At 45.3% G+C, this 22,913-nt stretch overlaps 1 protein-coding gene across 4 annotated transcripts; it reads right to left on the bottom strand.

Annotated features, from left to right (window-relative positions):
- LOC138769089 (carcinoembryonic antigen-related cell adhesion molecule 7-like) lies at nt 1-22,688 on the bottom strand. 4 transcript variants are annotated; one of them, XM_069947299.1, is made up of 8 exons: nt 22,602-22,688; nt 18,248-18,334; nt 15,854-16,165; nt 11,713-11,988; nt 10,380-10,499; nt 3,654-3,703; nt 2,386-2,484; nt 1-1,868 (listed from the first exon to the last, which is right to left on the bottom strand). In XM_069947299.1, the coding sequence occupies exons 2-8, from the start codon at nt 18,303-18,305 to the stop codon at nt 1,776-1,778; spliced, it is 1,008 nt and encodes a 335-aa protein (XP_069803400.1). In that variant the 5' UTR covers nt 18,306-18,334; nt 22,602-22,688; the 3' UTR covers nt 1-1,775. The 4 variants fall into 4 exon arrangements, with proteins under 4 accessions (XP_069803400.1, XP_069803399.1, XP_069803401.1 ...); XM_069947298.1 differs by lacking the exon at nt 22,602-22,688 and adding an exon at nt 18,436-18,609; XM_069947300.1 differs by lacking the exon at nt 22,602-22,688 and having other exon boundaries at nt 3,654-3,700; nt 18,248-18,610.
- Between the last annotated feature and the right edge of the window lie 225 nt (nt 22,689-22,913).

Here is a 22,913-nt window from a genome sequence, read left to right as displayed (position 1 = left end):
TTTTTGCATTTTTACAGGATTTATTATAAAAATAAATTTTCCAAAACTTCACATTATATCATCTTTATAAACGTCTGTATAATTATAGAGATATATTACCTCTTGTATGTACAGGCACATCTTGTGTTTGGCATCAGTCTGGAGAGTTGTGAGCAGGCGCAGTGAAGGGATAAGCTGCAATACCAGGTGCGGCCACTACTAAATGTGCGGCGCTGTATCTGGTAAGCACAAAAGAAGCTGCAGCACTATCAGGAGAACCACAGCTCCTTCAATCAGCCGATTATGGGGGTGCCAGGTGTCGGACCCCCTATGATGTGATATTGATTGCCCATCCTAAGAGCTGGTCACCAATATTAAAGCCCAGAAAAATCTCTAAAAAAAATACATATCTGTATAATAAAAAGTTCTGCACCTGAATGTAATATTTTATCAAATCTTCCCCATAGTCAAGATCACTGCTTGCTGTCATCGAATGACACATCAAGCAACCCTTCTTGTTCTTGCTTGCTCAGATGAGGGTTTGTTACAGTGTATCAGTCATTTAAAATAAAATCTCAAGAAAAACTGCAAAACTGCATTCACACGTTCAGTGATTTTCAAGGTCGGTGGATGAAGTCCGCTATCTACTTCCGTCATCCGTGAAAAACCATCCGTTTTGCATCTGTGTCCGTGTTTTTCAAGGAGCTCTTTAAAGTTTTTTTTAAATTACACTGATTACATCATATGGTTTTTTTTCCCGGATTGCACGGATGTCATAGACTTCTATGGGGGAATCAGTGGATGTTACAGCACTTAGAGGCGGCACAATATAGGACAATGGTCTACTCTCCCAGGACAAAAAAGTAGACTAGACAGGTATCAGTATATAAAGTATATCAACCAGGAGAGGATTGATTGTCTACACTAATACATTATAGGTAATACTGTATGTATAGCCGAAATGTAACCAACTAATATATTTATTCACTGACAGCCAGCAGGGATCTCGGCGGGAAATTGAAACACAAACTCTGGATGTAGGCAGTAACATAAGTCTATGGTGTGAACGTCTGGTGAAATGGTGGTCTCTGTGGTTTACAGATGGTGGGAGCCTATGAGCGCCACCTACAGGCCTACTTTACAGAAATTATTCCTCCTAACACCTACATAGCAGGTAAGTGACCAGTCTGCTCTGAGGTCTCTACAGGGATCCGGACTACTGTGTTGGCATCTTAATGTTCCTGAACATGTCTGTAATATACAGAAGCTATAAGATCCTGGTGTAGACTGTATGAAGACCCCAGAAGCTATAACATCCCAATGTAGACTGTATGAAGACCCCAGAAGCTATAACATCCTGGTGTAGACTGTATGAAGACCCCAAAAGCTATAACATCCTGGTGTAGATTGTATGAAGACCCCAGAAGCTCCAGCCATGATGGTGGCTCCCATTGCTGATACCATATAATACCTGTGTCCATGTGTGCCCTGAGGACTCCACCACACTGTGCCAAGGTATGATGGTGGCACAACACATATGCTCCTTATAAAGGTGTGTGCAAAATAGAGGGGTCCCTGGAGAGCGGAGAGCCCAGGCTCAGGTCTCATGCTGCTCCATGTGGAGAGAAGATATGTAAACAGGAGTGACAACCACGTCTGAGGTCAGTGACAGGTCCATCCTTCATCCATGGCACTGATCACATTCAATACTGTTGGCTCTGATCCTCTATCTCTTCTCCAGTTCTGTCCATCATGAATGGCGCCCACCTGGGCAGTGTCCTCCTCATCCAGCCTTCCTATACCTGTGTGGCTTTCTTGATTTTGGGTTGGCTGGGCGGTGGGATGGGTGAAGGATTCCGTACATAATCCGATGTGTTATCTCCGTTATTCTGCAAAGCACCAATGATAATGTTATGTTGTCACAGTTCAGAAGCAAAGGGCTGAAAAGCCAGTTCAGCTCAGCTACATCTGTATATGAGACTAAGCTTACAAAGGGCCCTCAGTGGTGGAATGAGAACCTGGGTTCTTCCAAAACAACTAGGCTGATATCATACTCTGCAATAGGGACAGCGATCAGCCAAGCCAAGCTCAAGTGTCATAGAGGCGAAGTGTCAAGCAAGGAGGGGTGGAGGAGGGAGGAGACATGCATACTGCAGCTCAGCCCAGCCTCTGTGGCTCTTGAGCTTGAAAGGAAACCATGATTTTATAACTTTGCAAACAGCCATCAGCTAAGAGACAGGCCTCATGTGTTGTACCTCCTATCAGCCATCTGCCCATGTCTGCTGCTCATTATATACAGATGACAGATTCCAATAGATCATGGACCATACGTCCTCTGTTCTATAACTATACACGCCGGCCTGGCTCCGATACTACAGAAGCTACAATGGGAAGGGGAGAACTCACCATGATGTAGGAGCCCATGGAGATGGAGGAGCTGCGGTACATGATGTTATTCATGGTGAAGAACGCAGGGTCATCAGGGGACAGAGTTGTTCCCGATACCTAAAGCAGAGATAACATACAGTTGTATCTGGTTTGATCGTATATAGCTGCAGTTATACAATGTAACAAATCAGGACAGAGATAGGTACTGCTGGTGGTCTAGCCTGGATGGATTTGTAACAATCTCTCAGTTGTGAGAAACATCAAGTCTCTCTACAGGATCTCAGCCTTGGGATATGAGCAGTTCCAGTCACTGACAGCAAGCAGAGATCATGAATGGTGTAAAGAAAAGAAACACAAGTATACTAGGGAGCTGGGAACTCATTTTACCCTCTGAATCTCAATGACAGCAAGCAGAGATATTTAATGTTGTGAAGAAAATAAATACAAAGTATAGGAGAAAGTTTCAAAACATATGTGAGCCTTTGGATTTTAACAGTTTCAGTTACTGACTGTAAGCAGAGCTTGTGAATGCTAGAAAGAAAAGAACACAACGTATGGGAGAAAGTTGCAGAACTCTTTTCAGTCTCTGGATGTTCACAGTTCTAGTCACTGACTGTAAGCAGAGAAATTGTATGATAAAGAAACACAAAGTATTTAAGAAAGTTGCTGAACTAATTTTATCCTCTGAATCTGGACAGTTCAGTCACTGACAGCAAGCAGAGATCTTCAATGGTGTGAGGAAATAAAGTGCACAGTATATTAGAAAGATACAGAACTCATTTCAACCTCTGGAGTTCAAGAGTTCCAGTCAATGACTGCAAGCAAAGGTCTTGAAGGATGGCAAGCAGTGACACACAAAGTATCTGGGAAAGCTGCACAACTCATTTCAGTCCTTGGCTTTTAAGAGGTTCTGTCACTGACAGCAAGCTTAGATCTTAACCGTTGAGAAGGTAAAGAAAGTTTTTCTAGTTACTGACAGTAAGCAAAGATCTTGAATGTAGCAAAGAAGTGGCACACAAGGTTTATGAGAAAGCAGCAGAACTCATTTCAGCCTGTGGGGGTTAACAGCTCCAGTCACTGTCTGTAAGCAGAGATCTTGAATGTATTGAAGAAAAGAAACATAAAGTATATGAGAAAATTGCAAAACTTGGAAAGTGAACAGGATATTATACTATAATATATATACGGTATATATATACAGTGTATATACAGTGTATATATATATATATATATATATATATATATATATATATATATCTACTGTAGGTTAAGCTGCTGTATCTTACCGTGCGTATGGCCTCTTTGTGGTTTAAATCAACTTTCTTCTCTTTCTCTGCTGAAACATCACACAACACAATAAGTACCTGCCTTCACCTGCTGTGTCTAAATTACACTCCCTAGTGACTATTAAAAAAATAAAAATAGTTTTAATTTATTAATTGTATACTTTTATTTATTATTAATTTTTTTTTTTTTTTTACTTTTGGGGGTTAAATTTTATTTACCCCATACAGAACCGTAGTCCAACTCCAGGCTAATTCTAGATTTAACCATAGACCACAGCCCATCCTTTGCTTATTCCCTATATATAACTAATGTGACTTTATGCTTTTTACACAATTTATGGGTCGGAGGAGACAGTATCTGCACTAACACATTGTAACAAGTCTCAGAAGTTGTAGTTTTAGACAGGTTCCCTCTTTGGTCCGGTCCAGGTCTGCCTTCCTCCTGGCCCAATGCCTCCCCTCTCTCTACATAAGGGATCAGGAGCAAAGTGGGATCGACCCTGAGGGCCACATTTGGACTGTTCAGTGCTCCAGGGCCATCCCAGGAATCCAGGACACAGCAAGTGGCGCGAGATACATCCAACAAAACTTTGAGTCCAGCTTCCGGCAAATAGTTGCAAAAGTAGGTTTATTAGAACCTTCGTCCCCGTACACACACTGCAGCCTGCTCCCAACAAGACGCCTACGCGTTTCAGCTGCGATGAGCAGCCTTAATCATGGCTAAACTTCATGGGGCAGTGCCGCTCTAAATAGCTGCAGTGTGATGGTGCACGTCATCAGCCAGGTGCGTCGCGGCAGCGATGACGTTTACACACATCACCTGCAGACTAATGAACGAATCACCCGTGAAGTGAATAGACCGTGTTATTAATACCAAAAACATCATAAAAACAACACAAAGGTAACTGTTAATTCTCACCATTTCTGCTACTGATACAATCATGTAGTTATTTTAACTGTAGCATAAGCACAGGGGAGTACGTAATAAAGTAAGGAATAAAGAACTGTGGATAGAAGGCAGTTCACATTTGAAATTGAAGGCAGGTCAAATACCGCAAAGGAATGGATTTATAGCACGGTAGGTACCACTCAATAGTATATGAGCAGTTCTTTTCTTAAGTTCATGCCCTGTGGATAGCAGGTATCCAAGCGGAACATCCAGAAGGCTTCTTTATCCTTTAGAGCCCTCTGGATGTCTCCACCCCTGATAGTGGTGTACACTTTCTCTATGGCAAACACACGGAAGTGCTTAGTGGAGCCCTGATGTGCATCGATAAAGTGTTTAGATGCTCCTGATAAAGTTCTTCCTCCAGGCCGTTCAATATCATGTAAGTGTTCACATACACGCGTCTTCAATTTGCGTGTGGTGCACCCCACATAAAGTATGTTACACTGAATGCACTGAATGATGTAAACTACATTATAGCTGTTGCAGTTCAAGAAAGACTTAATACGGTACTTGTGTTGTCCAGAAGTGTCAGAGAAATCGCTGCGTGTAGTTACGAACGAGCACGTTTTGCATGGGTGATGTCCACATTTGTGAAATCCAGTAGTGGATAGCCAGGTTGGATTGTGTTGTCTTTTCGTTGCTGTCATAGAAGGAGAGAGTGCATCGCCCAATGTTCTGGCTCTCCTCGACACAACGTTAATGCCCTGTGACAATATTGTATCCATCTGGGGATCTTGTCTCAAGATAGGTAAATATAGATTGACAATTTTTCTTATTTGAGAGAATTGTGGGCTGTATCTGGTGACCATGGTTAATCTTGATGTATAATTTGTATGGGTGTTTTTGTTATTTGTCAACAACTCGTCCCTGTTTCTTGTGTCTACCCTTCTCTCTGCCCTTTCTACCATCCATTTTTTGTAGCCCCGTTGTATTAAACGTTGTTTGCATGTTATCTTTTCTTGAAGATATGCCTGTTCTTGACTGCAATTCCTTCTCATGCGCAACAGTTCTCCAACTGGTATAGACTTAATGGTGTGTGGGGGATGACTGCTGTTGGCATGTAGGGTGGTGTTCCCTGAAATGGCTTTTCTGTGATTGGCAGTATGTATAACATGTCCAGGTATGCCTTCCAATATTAAATCCAAAAATGTGATGGTATTCTGGTGAATATCAGCTGTGAATTGTAAATTCCACGTGTTGGAATTGACATACTCCAAAAACAGGTCCAAATCAGACATCTCTCCGCTCCATACGATGAGGAGGTCATCAATATACCTCCCATACCATCGTATGGAGCGGAGAAAGGGATTGGACACCGTATAAATATATTTGTCTTCCCAGAAGGACATGGTGAGGTTGGCGAGCGAAGGGGAGTATTTAGCCCCCATCGATACTCCGCTAATCTGTAAATAAAAATTATTGGAGCAAAAAAAGAAATTGTGGGTCATCAGAAACCAGGTGGCTATTTTTATGAAGGAGATGAGGTCAGAATCATAACTACTGTGAGTATGTAGATGAAAGCTCAATGCCTGCATGGCCACCTGGTGCGGGATGGATGTATACAATGAAATGACATCCAATCCGGCCCACGTGAAATTCGGCTCCCAAGAAAAGTCATGGAATGATCTGAGCACGTCAGTAGTATCTTTCAAATATCCAGGGACTGTTTGTACAAGGGGCTGTAGTAGTCCATCCAGCCATGCGCACAACCTCTCGCAGAGGGATCGACATCCCGAGACGATCGGTCGCATGGGAGGAGGGACCACCCCCTTATGGGTTTTTGGTAGGCCATAAAGTATGGGGACAGTGGGATGTTGTGGACACAAGTATTCTGCTTCTCTCTCTGTCAGAGCATGTAAAGCTACACCCTCACTAAGTAGCTGTTGTAATTCTTGTGTGTATGTGATGGTGGGGTTACCAGATAGTTTGCGATACACTCTCTCATCCGACAGCAACTCAGTGAGTTGATCGTCATACATGGATTTGTCCATAACAACTATGACCCCCCCTTTGTCAGAGTTCTTAATGACAATGTTGTCCATATTCAGTAGATCCTCATATGCTTTTCTCTGATTGGGGGTGAGATTGGATGGTGGTCTTGTCTGTGGCACTTGCTCCGATAATTTTTTCAAATCTCTGAAAACGCACTGTTGGAATTGTTCCATATGATTAGTCCGTGATTGTAACGGATAATAACCTGGATTCGGTATCCTGAACTTCGGAATCTGTGGTGTGTCTGGATCAGAAGTTGTTTCAAGTTCCTTCAGGCACTTTAAGGACAATTGTTCATTGAACTGCAGTTCTTTATAAATGTTGTTTTGTACATATTTGGTGGGTTGCTCTGTGTCGGTATCCTCCTGGAAAAAGTGCTTTTTCAAGGTGAGGTCACGGACAAATTTATTTACATCCTTTATGGTGGAGAACAGGTCAAAGCTTTGTGTGGGTGCAAAGCTCAGACCCAACGATAAGACCTCCACCTGGGTGTCCGTGAGCTCTTGAGAAGACATATTCATGACACTTAGCTTGGGTCTTTCAGTTTCTTCCGTGTGTTCTGGCTTGGGGTTCCCTCTTGGTTTATGATGTTTTCTACCTCCCCTTTTGCGTTTGCGTTTTTTGGAGGCTTGTGCGATTTGGATTTTTTATAGTATGTGGCACCTGATGGAGCTGCGGTGGAGCTAGAGTCCGAGCCTGAGGGGTCGTCGGTGGTGTCCACATCAGTGGAGCTAAAGGTAACCCTGCTTTTCTTGTTTCTTTTTCCACCTTTTTTATTTTTTAAGATGGATCTGGGTGTAGCAAAGACCTGTTCCCACCTGCCCCATTCATAAACCTGGTTTTGCCTGTAATCAAAGAGGTCCCGCTGGAATTTATTCTTCTTCCATTTGGCAATGCTATCTTCAAGGGCTTCTATGCGTTTATTTGTTTCTGCCAATAGATTATCATATTCAGTGAGTTCATGGAACACCTCCATGGATTTTTTTATTTGTTCCACCTCTTTTTTTATTTCATCATGTTTGTCTTTTTCATATCTGATAATAAGGCTCATAAGATCCAATGAACATTTAGTTAATAGTGCATTCCATTCTTCCACGAATTTATCTGAGAATACTACTGTTGGTATTTTTTTCAAGCGTAGCCCTCTTGGTATCATGGCTTTAGAGACATACGTCTGCAAGGTGGTGTAGTCCCACCAGACGCGCGTCTCATTAGCCAGCATTTTTTCTAATTTCTTTAGGGCTGCTTTAAAGTCCAACATTTGTAACTCAGAGCCCTCTTCCGCAGTAAACACATCCGCAATTTTTTCTCCCCTGGTTTTTGGGGGCTCCATAATGGTGGCAAACAGTGCCTAGTCCAATGTCCAGATATGGGAGCTGCTGCCTATGTGTACGTGAATACAATGACGGACAGTGCAGGTAATGAACTGTGATGAGGGTATAGCACGGCAAGCGTTGAGTACTGAGTAAAGTAATATAAGAAAAAGCCAGCTTACCCTCTATGCTATTGCTTCCTAGCTCGGACTCTCACTCCAACAGGTGCCGCGAGATACATCCAACAAAACTTTGAGTCCAGCTTCCGGCAAATAGTTGCAAAAGTAGGTTTATTAGAACCTTCGTCCCCGTACACACACTGCAGCCTGCTCCCAACAAGACGCCTACGCGTTTCAGCTGCGATGAGCAGCCTTAATCATGGCTAAACTTCATGGGGCAGTGCCGCTCTAAATAGCTGCAGTGTGATGGTGCACGTCATCAGCCAGGTGCGTCGCGGCAGCGATGACGTTTACACACATCACCTGCAGACTAATGAACGAATCACCCGTGAAGTGAATAGACCGTGTTATTAATACCAAAAACATCATAAAAACAACACAAAGGTAACTGTTAATTCTCACCATTTCTGCTACTGATACAATCATGTAGTTGTTTTAACTGTAGCATAAGCACAGGGGAGTACGTAATAAAGTAAGGAATAAAGAACTGTGGATAGAAGGCAGTTCACATTTGAAATTGAAGGCAGGTCAAATACCGCAAAGGAATGGATTTATAGCACGGTAGGTACCACTCAATAGTATATGAGCAGTTCTTTTCTTAAGTTCATGCCCTGTGGATAGCAGGTATCCAAGCGGAACATCCAGAAGGCTTCGAGTTGTTGACAAATAACAAAAACACCCATACAAATTATACATCAAGATTAACCATGGTCACCAGATACAGCCCACAATTCTCTCAAATAAGAAAAATTGTCAATCTATATTTACCTATCTTGAGACAAGATCCCCAGATGGATACAATATTGTCACAGGGCATTAACGTTGTGTCGAGGAGAGCCAGAACATTGGGCGATGCACTCTCTCCTTCTATGACAGCAACGAAAAGACAACACAATCCAACCTGGCTATCCACTACTGGATTTCACAAATGTGGACATCACCCATGCAAAACGTGCTCGTTCGTAACTACACGCAGCGATTTCTCTGACACTTCTGGACAACACAAGTACCGTATTAAGTCTTTCTTGAACTGCAACAGCTATAATGTAGTTTACATCATTCAGTGCATTCAGTGTAACATACTTTATGTGGGGTGCACCACACGCAAATTGAAGACGCGTGTATGTGAACACTTACATGATATTGAACGGCCTGGAGGAAGAACTTTATCAGGAGCATCTAAACACTTTATCGATGCACATCAGGGCTCCACTAAGCACTTCCGTGTGTTTGCCATAGAGAAAGTGTACACCACTATCAGGGGTGGAGACATCCAGAGGGCTCTAAAGGATAAAGAAGCCTTCTGGATGTTCCGCTTGGATACCTGCTATCCACAGGGCATGAACTTAAGAAAAGAACTGCTCATATACTATTGAGTGGTACCTACCGTGCTATAAATCCATTCCTTTGCGGTATTTGACCTGCCTTCAATTTCAAATGTGAACTGCCTTCTATCCACAGTTCTTTATTCCTTACTTTATTACGTACTCCCCTGTGCTTATGCTACAGTTAAAATAACTACATGATTGTATCAGTAGCAGAAATGGTGAGAATTAACAGTTACCTTTGTGTTGTTTTTATGATGTTTTTGGTATTAATAACACGGTCTATTCACTTCACGGGTGATTCGTTCATTAGTCTGCAGGTGATGTGTGTAAACGTCATCGCTGCCGCGACGCACCTGGCTGATGACGTGCACCATCACACTGCAGCTATTTAGAGCGGCACTGCCCCATGAAGTTTAGCCATGATTAAGGCTGCTCATCGCAGCTGAAACGCGTAGGCGTCTTGTTGGGAGCAGGCTGCAGTGTGTGTACGGGGACGAAGGTTCTAATAAACCTACTTTTGCAACTATTTGCCGGAAGCTGGACTCAAAGTTTTGTTGGATGTATCTCGCGGCACCTGTTGGAGTGAGAGTCCGAGCTAGGAAGCAATAGCATAGAGGGTAAGCTGGCTTTTTCTTATATTACTTTACACAGCAAGTGGGCCTGTGTGCTCTGAAGTGCCAGAGCTGAGATTCAGTCCCAGTCTGGTCCTGGTTCAGGGATGAGGAATCTTCAGCCTTCCAGCTGTTGCAATACTACAATATCAAGCATGCCTGGACAGTCACAGATAAAGCTTTGGCTGTCCAGCCACGTTGGGAATTGTAGTTATGCAACAGCTGGAAGGCTCAAGGTTCTGGATCCTTGTTCTAGATCAATATTATGAAGAAATATAGAAAATTCAGAAGGGTTCACAAACTTCCCAGCATGGCTGCAAATTCATCACTCGTCCTGCTTATTTGTGGACTCACCTTTCCTTCTCTTCCGTATACAGAATACCACCAGGACGATCAGAGCAATGAGCAATAATGCTCCGAACACTGAGCCAATCACAATGCCAGCTATAGCGCCCCCGCTCAGCGAATCCGAGTCTGTGGAGAACAGAAGAGGCAGATATGTATATAAGCACTGTGGGCAGGAATGATGTCATTGGATATATTAAACAGGAGTCCAGGGAGAAGGGATTTAGGCTGCTGTAAGTATGAGAACTGAAAGGAATATTCCAGATATATGTGTTTTCTTATATGGTGCTGGGTCCGCCACATAAAAACAACACATACTCACCTGGCTCCCTGCAGCTCCCCCTGTGATGTCCCTGTCAGCCAATCATCAAAAATTGTAACTTTTTCTTTTTAATTCCTTAATTTTAGGCTGACGCATGATCATGTAAAGTTATAGGCCCAAAGCCTAAGGCTGCACTACTGCGAGATTCTGATAGCAATATGTCCTCTTCTGTCAAATTCAGCGTTGTCATGGAAACCTGAAAAGTGTGGATTTACATTACCATCCACGCCAGTATTTACTTCTGTGTAATCCATACACTAAAGGTATACAGGTCAGTACATGTAAGCATTGATATAGACCAGGGATGAGGAACCTTTGGCCCTCCAGCTGTTGCAAAACTACAATCCTGGATAGCCGAAGGCTGTCAAGCATGATGGGAATTGTAGTTTTGTAAAAGCTGAAGGGCTAAAGGTTCCCCATCCTTGATGTAGATGGTGATTTACTGCCACACAAGGTTTCCATGACAACCAGTACACCAGAACAGAAGGGGACATGTTGTCGTCAGGGTGTCTCAGTAGTGAAGCCTCAGGCTTTGGGCCTGTAACATATGATAAACTTATGATATCTAGACATAAGATATAAAAAATGTTTCTTATGTATTTAATGTACATGGCATGTTTTTTTTTTTTTGCTTTGCTTTTTTCATTAGATACAGCAGCCACAGTGTCGGACTGGGGTATCTGGGGCCCACCAGAGGAAATGAACCTGGGGGCCCACCAATGAAGACCCAGTGAGAAATGACATGTCAGTCAGTGTTAGTGCAAGCTCTAAAGCTGGGGGCCCACCGGAGGATTCTCCGGTCCTCTGGTGGGCCAGTCCGACACTGGCAGCCAAAATCAGGGAGTCAAGAGTCGGGCCTATCTCTTATCTGTAAGCCATTGTCAGTTCTGGGGTAGTTCCACAGACTTCAGGTCTCGGTGTGATAGCTCTACTCAGTCCTACCTATCTCTTACAGTCACTGGCTGTAACTGCAGCTGGCAGTGGTGGCCAGAGGGGGCGCTTTTTGACCTGTTCACTCACATAAGACATTCAGTACGTATGATGCAGATGCTGAGTCGACCGGGTTGGACACTTTGCAGGTGTAGTTTCCAGTGAACGTCCTGTTGGGAAGCTTGATCTGTAGGGTCTTCCCTCCATCTAACGTCACATAGCTGCTATTACTCGGTAGTTGCGTTTCGTTTCTTGTCCATGTGTAGGTGACCGCCCCAGTGGCCGCGCTGCAGGTCAGACTAACAGCAGGGGTGCTCTCATCTACTGTGGCGGGAGACTGCGACACCAAGACATTAGTCACCGGATCTGTGGGGACAACAGGAGAGGAGATTATATACATCACATGATCTATTTCCACCAATAAGAGATATGCTCAGACCCACCCTTCTCCCAGCACATTATAATTATCTGAACACACAGACTCCATACATTTTTTTTTTTATATGTCTCTAGGAAAAGTTATTTAAAGTGGCAGTGTCCATTTAAATAGCAAGACATTGAAATACAAAGTTGATTAGAAAGTTGCGCCGTATACCGGGATAGCTTGTGCAATGTTGTGGCAGCTCTCTGGGTGTAGGGTCATTTTTCACGGTGGCCAGGAGCAATGGCAGATTATAATGTGGGCGGTTTGGGCGGCCGCCCGCGGCCCGAGGCTCCGGGGGGGCCCATGCCGTGCCACCCACATTACAGAGCAGCAGCACATCACTTTCGGGGCCCCGTGGGCCCCTGAGTGATGTTCTGCAGTAGCGCTCTGTCCCTCGAGTCCCGGCCCACAACGCTCGCCACCCCCGTCTGATGTGCGGCTGCCGGGGGTGTCACGTCCTATCCCCGGCAGCGCGCGCATCATAGAGCTCCCTGTGGCTGTGACTTCCGGTACAGAGAGCGTCCCTGTGCCGGAAGTACCATCCCCGGCGTACAGGGAGCTCTATGATTCGCGCGCTGCCGGGGATAGGACCTGACAACCACCGGCAGCCGCACATCAGACGGGGACAGACGGAGGCTGGAGGAGAAGAGACGATCGGTGGGGGAGCGGGTTGTTTTTTAATTTATTTTTTATCTGCCTTGCACGGGGGAGGATAAGAGAGAGGGGACCATCTATAAAGGGGGGGGGAAGGGGACTATCTATAAGGGAGGGGGGATAAGAGAGAGGGGACCATCTATAAAGGAGGGGGGGAGAGGGGACTATCTATAAGGGAGGGGGATAAGAGAGAGGGGACCATCTATAAAGGGGGGGAGAGAGGGGACTATCTATAAGGAGGGGGGGAGAGGGGACTATCTATAAGGGAGGGGGATAAGAGAGAGGGGACCATCTATAAAGGGGGGGGAGAGAGGGGTCCATCTATAAGGGAGGGGGATAAGAGAGAGGGGGCATCTATAAGGGAGGGGGATAAGAGAGAGGGGCCATCTATAAGGGGGGGAGAAGAGAGAAGGGGCCATCTATAAGGGAGGGGGGTTAAGAGAGAGGTGGCCATCTATAAGGGAGGGGGATAAGGTAGAGGGGCCATCTATAAGGGGGGGGGAGAAGAGAGAAGGGGCCATCTATAAGGGAGGGGGGTTAAGAGAGAGGGGGGCCATCTATAAGGGGGGGAGAGAAGAGAGGGGGCCATCTATAGGGGGGGAAGAGAAGGGGCCATCTATAAGGGGGGGAGAAGAGAGAAGGGGCCATCTATAGGGGGGGGAGAGAAGGGGACATCTTTAAGGGGGGGATAAGCGAGAGGGGGCCATCTATAAGGGAGGGTGGGAGAGAGAGGACCATCTATAAGGGGGGGGAGAGAAGGGGCCATCTATAAGGGGGGGGAAGAAGGGGCCATCTATAAGGAAGGGGGGGGAGAAGGCGCCATCTATAAGGGAGGGGGAGGGAGCAGGGGCCATCTATAAGGGGCGGAGAGAAGGGGCCATCTATAAGGGGGGGGGGAAGAACATAGGGAGAGAGGGGGCCATCTATAAGGGGGCTACATAGAGGGATGCATATACTATAAGGGAGTCACATAGAGTCAGCCTACCTACTAAACGAGGGTGTAAAGGGGCCAATAAAGATGTGCAGTTTGTATAGAGATGAGGATGGTGTCAGTGTGAGGAGCCTAATATGTCTGTCTGGCAGATTCTGTGGATTCGTGGCTCGGAGAAGTTCTCATGATGGTCCAGAGCGGATGAAGACGAAGATGAAAAGGGAAGAACTACGATCAGAGAAGACGTCCCCAGTGAGTCACCTGATATAACAGCACTGTAATGTATATGGTGTACAGAACCTGTGTAGAGCTGGGTACCTCTATATGACTGGATGAGGTGATAGTAATCTGTGTACAATGGATGTTATTCAGTAGCAGCGGCGGTATTAGTCACTATTAGTGGTGACATTAGTCAGTATGTGGTGGCATTAGTCAGTATGCAGTGGTATTAGTCAGTATGCGGTGACATTAGTCAGTATGCAGTGACATTAGTCAGTATGTGGTGGTATTAGTCAGTATGCAATGGTGTTAGTCAGTATGCGGTGGTGTTAGTATGCGGGGGTATTAGTCAGTATGCGGTGGTATTAGTCAGTATGCAGTGACATTAGTCAGTATGCGGTGGTATTAGTCAGTAGGTGGTAAAATTAGTCAGTATGTAGTGACATTAGTCAGAATGTGTGGTATTAGTCAGTATGTGGTGGTATTAGTCAGTATGCGGTGGTATTAGTCAGTATGCAGTGACATTAGTCAGTATGCGGTGGTATTAGTCAGTAGGGGGTGGAATTAGTCAGTATGCGGTGGTATTAGTCAGTATGTGGTGGTGGTGTTAATCTCAGCACGGTGACCGGGCCCAGAAGCTTCTCTCTCTGTACACTGTGTAGTGGTAACAACCTGTAACTGCAGCACTGCAACATAGTACAGAGACAGAAGCTTCTGACCCCATTTACTGTGTTATTATCTGTAATTCCAGTCATGACCATGATGATACAACATGTAGCCGTGCTGCGCTCACAACATCCTCTCATAACTTATCACCGCGCGAAGAGTGGGCCTGTGTGCTCTGAAATGCCAGGGCTGATTTTCAGTCCCAGTCCGGCCCTGCTAACATGTAAGCAGTGTGTGTTGGCACTGGGGGTGCTAGGACCGGAACATGGACCATTGGGGGCTGGGGGGAGGCTGCCTGGCAGTGGGACCGGACGATGGTTATTGGGGCAGGCTGCATAGGGGGGCCAGATGGCCATATGTTAAGGGCAACAACAGAAAACCAGGTGGCAAGATGTTTATTGGGGGGGGGGGGCAGAGCAAAGGACCAGATGAGGTGGCAAGATGTTTATGGGGGGGGGGGGCCGAGTTGGGTTGACAGCCCCGGGCCCAGGGTACATTTAATCCGCCACTGGCCAGGAGACAAACGGGCACTGCGATTGAGGTTTGGATAACCCAAGTGTGAACAGGTGTGTGGATGTAGGTGCAAAAATTATAGACCAGAGTCCAATAGCTTAAGCAGGATAACTTGTGTTTACTTAGAATCTTCAGTGCATTACAAGACAATAATAACACTCTGGAATGCAGGTGCAGGCAAGAGGTATCGGTGAAAGTGAGAGAAGAGCGGAGTAGAGGAGCGTCTTGAGGGCCCTGTCCAATGTAGCAGTGGACTCTGTGTGGTTGATAATAGAAGAAGAAGAAGATACTCATGTATAGATACTGTGGATCTAACCAACATATGCCCTATAGTGTCGGGATACCCGTCTTGCTAGGGTAGTAAAAGGTACCAGGTCCCTGCACTGGGTGGAGCAGACTTTCCAAGACGTGCCAGAATAGCTGTGCGTTACTGTAGGATACGTAGGCTTGCACGTTGCTTTGTCCTACTTGGGTCAGTACCTAGTTTTAGTTATACTGCCCTGTGTGTTGCTGAAGGTATCCCTGGTGTGGGCAAGGTTTTCCTCAGAGGATGTCACTCCTTCCTAAAGCCTCCTAACACTGCATGGTAGCGGTAGTTACTTACATAAAAAGAATAAGTTTCTTGGTCCTAGACAAGGGTCCTGGCCTGAGCCAGGCCCTGGCTTCACTGCAGCAGGAACTGTGCTCTGTCTCCATGTCTGCTGACTAAAGAAGACCCTCCCACCAGGAATAGGAACTAGCTCCTTTTTATAGGGTTACCTTAGCTAGTGAGGGATTGGTGGGGCTGTGTGTGTAGGAGAGAGAAGAAAGAAGAATTAACTTACCATAAACTTGCACAGGAAATGTCAGCGTGCCTGTGGCTTCTCCTAATGCTGACACGCTGACTGTATAATTTCCGCTGTCACTCTTGGTGCTGTTGTATATGAGTAAGGATCCATTCCCGATGATCTTCTGCTTGTTTACATCAAGTTCATCAGCGAACCCTTTGATAAATGTCGCCACTTGGACGCCATCTTTAGCCCAGCTGACATCTGGGGTCTTTATAGAGGTGTATGTGATGGACAAGGTGATGTTCTTTCCAACCAGGTAATTGGTAGAAGAATCACTCTGTACTGTAATGGCTGCGGCTTTCCTGCCTGTGGAGAGTAGCAAGGTGGAGGTGAGAGGATAGGCAATAGGTGCTATGGGCTTTACAGCAGGAGAGGAGGAGGATGAACGATGGCGGAGGACCGTAACACAATTGTAGACTGTGCAGTAGTATAGGGTGGGGGGTGGGGACTTATTTTATCCTTAATCAGTAAGGGCAGGTTCACACTACGGAATTCTCCCGGACAATGTCCGCGGAATTCCGTCAGCTGTCCGCCCGCACATCTGGGCGCCTTTCCGCCGGCCCCATAGACACCATTCTATGGGCGGGCGTATTCCACTATACGCTGAAAGAACACAATGGGACTTTTCCTCTGTACATATTTTACGGGAGGAATTTCAAGCTGAAATTCCTCTTCAATTCCTCACCTAATTCCTCGCCTTTTCCTCAGTGTGCACATACCCTAAAGGTATAGTGGAGATGAGCGGGAGCACCTGTCTCAGAGCCACACCATTAGACAAGCTGGACTAAAAGCCTCAGCATTCCCAACAGCTACTCTGTTTTCCATCTGCTTTCATTCAGTCTTTAAAGGGGCAGGTCAGTCTGGTGAAATGTCACATAAACAGCAATGCGGAAGGGCGGCACCAACACATAATACATCCTCATCTACCAGTCCTACCGGCCCAAAACTGACCCTTCCACTAAAAGATGATGAATGTAAAGACTCTGATATATGATAATCAATAATATTCTTATAGTTCTAGGTTTCTGTCAAATCAAAAAGTCTTGAGTGAATAATTGCTGCGGATGGATGGACGGACGGATGGATAGGAGATAGTAGATAGATAGATAGATAGATAGACAGACAGACAGATAGATAGGAGATAGATAGATAGATAGGAGATAGATAGGAGATAGATAGATAGATAGATAGATAGATAGATAGATAGATAGATAGATAGATAGATAGATAGATAGATAGATAGATAGGAGATGGATGGATAGGAGATAGATAGATAGATAGATAGATAGATAGATAGATAGATAAATAGATAGATAGATAGATAGATAGGAGATAGATAGATAGATAGATAGATAGATAGATAGATAGATAGATAGGAGATGGATGGATAGATAGATAGATAGATAGATAGATAGATAGATAGATAGATAGGAGATGGATGGATAGATAGATAGATAGATAGATAGATAGATAGATAGGAGATAGATAGATAGATAGATAGATAGATAGATAGATAGATAGATAGGAGATAGAGAGATAGATAGATAGGAGATAGATAGGAGATAGATAGATAGATAGATAGATAGATAGATAGATAGATAGATAGATAGATAGATAGATAGATAGATAGATAGATAGATAGGAGATGGATGGATAGGAGATGGATGGATAGGAGATAGATAGATAGATAGATAGATAGATAGATAGGAGATAGATAGATAGATAGATAGGAGATGGATGGATAGATAGATAGATAGATAGATAGATAGATAGATAGATAGATAGATAGGAGATGGATGGATAGATAGATAGATGGATAGATAGATAGATAGATAGGAGATAGATAGATAGATAGATAGATAGGAGATAGAGAGATAGATAGATAGATAGATAGATAGAGAGATAGATAGATAGATAGATAGATAAGAGATGGATGGATAGATAGATAGGAGATTCCTGTCAGTTTCCATGATGGACTCTATACGCCCGCAGTGATGTTATGGGGGTGTAGAGGCAGCACCTGAGTCCCGGTGTCACATAGAAGGACAGCTGTACTATATATATATGACCTGGCGGTGGGGCCCCGGTGTCACATAGAAGGAGATCAATAATATATATGACCTGACGGTGGGGCCCCTGGTGTCACATAGAAGGAGATCAATAATATATATGACCTGACGGTGGGGCCCCTGGTGTCACATAGAAGGACAACCATAATATATATGACATGACGGTGGGGCCCCTGGTGTCACATAGAAGGACAGCTGTAATATATATATGATGGTGTGGCCCCTGGTGCAGATCTCACCTGGGGACCCAGGATCCTCGACTCCTATATCACAGCATGGAGCCTGTAATGTAAATGCCCCAGTACTGCCAGTCACTTACCAGTATATACCAGCAGCAGCAGGTTCAGGGCCCAGAGCAGGGTGGCACGGCCGTCCATGTCCCCGTACAGAAGCAGAGATCGGATACCTGCGGACAGGTGACAGTATTACAGGTGTATTTCCTGTGTCCCCTGGAAGAGGTAGGAGAGGCGGAGGAGGGGAGGATAGAGCGGCAGGTACAGGACACACCTCTATGGCTGCAGTCTTCACATTACACAGATGCAGTGTGTATCTAAGCCTCTCATGTGTGATACCAGGGGCGGCAAGGTCACACTCCTCCCTCCACATGGACACTGGATACTGCTTTACATCTCAGATGCGTCAGTCCTATTAACTTTAAGGGACAAATAAGTTTACCATTACAGGAGCCTGTCAGTCCCTGAGCGGAGGAAGGGAGGGAGCGGCCGCTGAGGGGTCAGTTACTGTGGATACACTGTTTATACACTACTCTATGTATGCAAAACATCGAAGCAGGCAGTCCCATGTAAATAAAGGCACAGCCATACAGGGGAAGCCTATCCTGGAAGTAAATCACCTCAGTATCATCTTACAAGGTGCCGTCCCCTCCTGGGTATTAATAATACAGTACACACTCACGATGGGGAGGAGTACAGCAGAAACTACTGGGGCCACGCTTAGATGGGAAGACCACGCTTAGGGCCATATTCCACAGTAACGATAATCGGCCGAATCGGCCCCATTCGTTCAGATGCGGCCGGTTATCGCTCTGTGAAATAGAGAGAACGATCAGCCGATGATTGTGTCTGGTCTGCATAGCGGGGTCTACAGCCCTGTACTCTGACCCAGGAAGTCTCCCTCACCTTCCAAATCATAGCAGATCCACTTCAGGCTGGGGCTTACATCAGGGGACAGGACTGTGGGGGTAATCTCTCCATAGCTGTAACCCCTCTCTCCCCGGACAGAGAGTGCTGCATGTATGTGCCCACATCTGCCCTGCCCATTCCTTCATGCTCCCTGCAGTCTCTGTCCACCCTTGTGTTTCCCATCCTCTCCATTACTGTACAGTAACTTATAATATCACATATTCTGCTGTTTCTGAATGTTTGTTTCATCTGTTTTACATGTTATTCAGAATAATAAATCATTATTTTTGGGGTGTGGAACCAATTGTCTGCATTTCTATGATTTCTTATGGGAAAATTTGCTTTGGTATAAGAGTGGATTTGGATTACAAGCACGGTCCCAAACGAATTTTGCTCGTAATCCAAGGCACCACTTGTATTTGAACAGAATGCAAGCAGAATTTAAGCTCCCATTGACTTTTATAGGATTTCTCTAGCAGAATTCCCCCTTTCTTTGGGCAGAAAGCGGATCAGCGGCAGAAATTTCTGCTCTGAAATTTTGCAGTGTGAACAACGGAGCAGAAATGCCATTGAACACAATGGGACATTGCTCTGTACATATTTTACGGGAGTAATTTCTAGCCGAAATAAGAGCGGATTTCTCTTCAATTCCGCACCTATTCCTCAGTGTGAACCTACCCTTAGGGCGGGTTCAGACTACGGAATTTGCGAGGATAAATTCCGCCGAATTCCTTTGCCTGTACGCGCTCACTGACGCATGCCTTTCCACCGGCTCCATAGACACCATTCTATGGGTCAGCTGATTCCGCTATCCGCCAAAAGAATTGACGTGTCAATTGTTTCGGCGGAATGCGGAATCCGCCTGTGCATAGAATGGCGTCTACGGCACGGGTGGAGAGGCGCACGGCTGTGAGCGCGTACAGGCAATGGTATCAGCCGGATTTTTTTTCCGTGCGAATTCCGTAGTCTGAACCCGCCCTTAGGGCCGGTTCACACTGAGCAAACACGGTGCAAATCCCGCCATGCTCAGTGTCCTGCTTTGAGTGAATAGGAGAGCGTCCGCCTGTCCGCTCCCTCTCCTTTCCGCTCAAAGAATGAACATGTTCATTCTTCGAGCGGAGAGCGGCGGCAGCGGACGAGCGCGCGCCCTCTCCATTCACTTAACAGCAGGACACTGAGCGTGGCGGAGAGCTCCGCCGCGGAATTGCGCCGTGTTTGCTTAGTGTAAACCAGCCCTACGGGAGGAATTTCAAGCAGAATTTAAGAGCGGATTCCTCTTCAATTCCTCGTCTTTTGCTCAGTGTGCATGAGCCCTTTGAGGGGAAGTTCTTAGAGGGGAAGACCATGCTTAGAGGGGAAGTTCTTACAGGGGAAGACTATGCGTAGAGGGGACGTTCTTAGAGGGGAAGACCATGCTTAGAGGGGACGTTCTTATAAGCGAAGACCATGCTTAGAGGGGACATTCTTAGGGTATATGCACACTGAGCAATTCTCGAGGAATTGAAGCAGAAAGTTTTCAGGCAGAATTTAAGCCCCCCATTGACTTCTATAGGATTCCTCTAGCAGATCTACAGCAGAAAATTCTGCTCGGAAATTCTGCAGTGTGAACAACAGAGCAGAAAACCCATTGTACACAATGGGACTTTGCTCTGTACATATTTTACGGGAGGAATTTCTAGCTGAATTTCAAGCTGAATTCCTCGCCTTTTCCTCAGTGTGCACATACCCTTAGGGCGGGTTCACACTACGGAATTCTCGCAGACAATGTCCACGGAATTCCGTCAGCTGTCCGCCCGCACGGGCACGTGCTTTTCCGCCGGCTCCATAGACACCATTCTATGGGCCGGCGTATTCCGCGATCCGCTGAAAGAAGTGACATGACACTCCTTTCAGCGTATAGTGGAATACGCCGGCCCATAGAATGGTGTCTATGGGGCCGACGGAAAGGCGCCCAGATGTGCGGGCGGACACCTGACGGAATTCCGCGGACATTGTCCGCGAGAATTCCGTAGTGTGAACCCGCCCTTAGAGAGGAAGACTATGCTCAGAGGGGAGGTTCTTAGACGGGAAGACCATGCTTAGAGGGAAAGTTCTTAAAGGGGAAGACTATGCTCAGAGGGGAAGACTATGCTCAGAGGGGAAGACCATGCTCAGAGGCGAAGTTCTTGGAGGGGAAGACCATGCTTAGAGGAGAAGTTCTAGGAGGGAAAGACCATGCTTAGAGAGGAAGTTCTTAGAGGGAAAGACCATGCTTAGAAAGGAAGTTCTTAAAGGGAAAGACCATGCTTAGAGGGGAAGACCATGCTCACAGGAAAGTTCTTAGAGGAGAAGACCATGCTTAGAGGGGAAGACTATGCTCAGAGGGAAGTTCTTAGAGGGGAACACCATGCTTAAAGGCGAAGTTAGAAGACCATGCTCAGAGGGGAAGTGCTCTTTCCACAATCCCTTTTACTATGAAAGTGCTTAGTTTCCCTACAGCGTCACCACAGAGGAAGCAAAGCATTACACAGTTCCCATTGGAATCAGTAGTCTGGAACATGGGCAGTGCCTTAGATAGTATCCTCTCTGTGTATCTCTCCATACACCTCTCTACATGACTTGTGTCCCTGCATATAACAACATTGCTGTAGGGGACTGTTATCTAGTGTCATATAGAAAGTGGCTGAATTATTTTTTCTTATCCTTTTCTGTAGGGGAATTCTCTGAATAGTTTCTGTCTCTGTATTAACCCCATAGTCTCCGTCGTCACTCCTATTACTACTGGGAAGATGCAGATAAACCGGTTTTGCTCCCTATCTGCAGCAGCTTATAGATAGATCCCAGGTATCTGGCACATAGAGCAGGTTCTAATATGTAGCTAGTGACGTTACTTGTACGGCCGCCTCCAAAGTCAAACCGAGTTATATAACAGGCTTTATTATAGCTCCTATTCCCGACACCTCCTGTTCTGTATACACTGATATTGGGCGCTTCATGTTATACTCTAACCACCTCCAAAGGAAGAGTATGTCCTGTTCTGTCTTATATTAAAGCGGTACTCTGGAGATTAAAAATAAAAATGTCGGGCAGTTAAACAGATTTGTAATTTACTTCTATTAAAAAATGTCCAGTCTTCTAATACTTATCAGCTGCTGTATGTCCTGCAGGAAGTGGTGTATTCTTTCTCTGCTGCCACTTCTGTCCATGTCAGGAACTGTCCAGAGCAGGAGAGGGTTTTAATGGGAATTTGCAGCTGTTCTGGACAGTTCCTGACATGGACAGAGGTGGCAGCAGAGAGCACTGTGTCAGACTGGAAAGAATACAGGACTCCCTGCAGAAAATACAGCAGTTGTAAAGTATGGGAAGACTGGAGATTTTTAAATAGAAGTAAATTATCTGTATAATTTTCTGACACCAGTTGACTTAAAACCATGTTTTTTTTTCTCCGGAATACACCTACAATGTAAACCAGAACCGGATGATCTTCTGTCACTGGAGTACCCCTTTAAGCCAGTATATTTGAATAGTTTTACAAAGAAGAATAGAACATACTGGGGAAGATTTATCAAACTGGTGTAAAGTGAGACTGGCCCAGTTGCCCCTAGCAACCAATCAGATTTCATCTTTCATTTTCCAAAGAGTCTGTGAGGAATGAAAGGTGGAATCTGATTGGTTGCTAGGGGCAACTGAGCCAGTCTCACTTTACACCATGTTTGATAAATCTCCTCCATGGTGTAAAGTAAAACTGGCTCAGTTGCCCCTAGCAACCAATCAGATTCCACTTCTCATTCCTCACAGACTTGTTGATAAATCTCCCCCACTATGTGTGTATATATATATATATATATATATATATATATATAT

The sequence above is a fragment of the Dendropsophus ebraccatus genome, chromosome 12 (assembly GCF_027789765.1).
Source record: "Dendropsophus ebraccatus isolate aDenEbr1 chromosome 12, aDenEbr1.pat, whole genome shotgun sequence".
Classification (NCBI taxonomy): domain Eukaryota; kingdom Metazoa; phylum Chordata; class Amphibia; order Anura; family Hylidae; genus Dendropsophus; species Dendropsophus ebraccatus.
The sequence above is the reverse complement of the archived record's forward strand: the minus strand, read 5'-3'. Positions and strand labels throughout refer to the sequence as shown.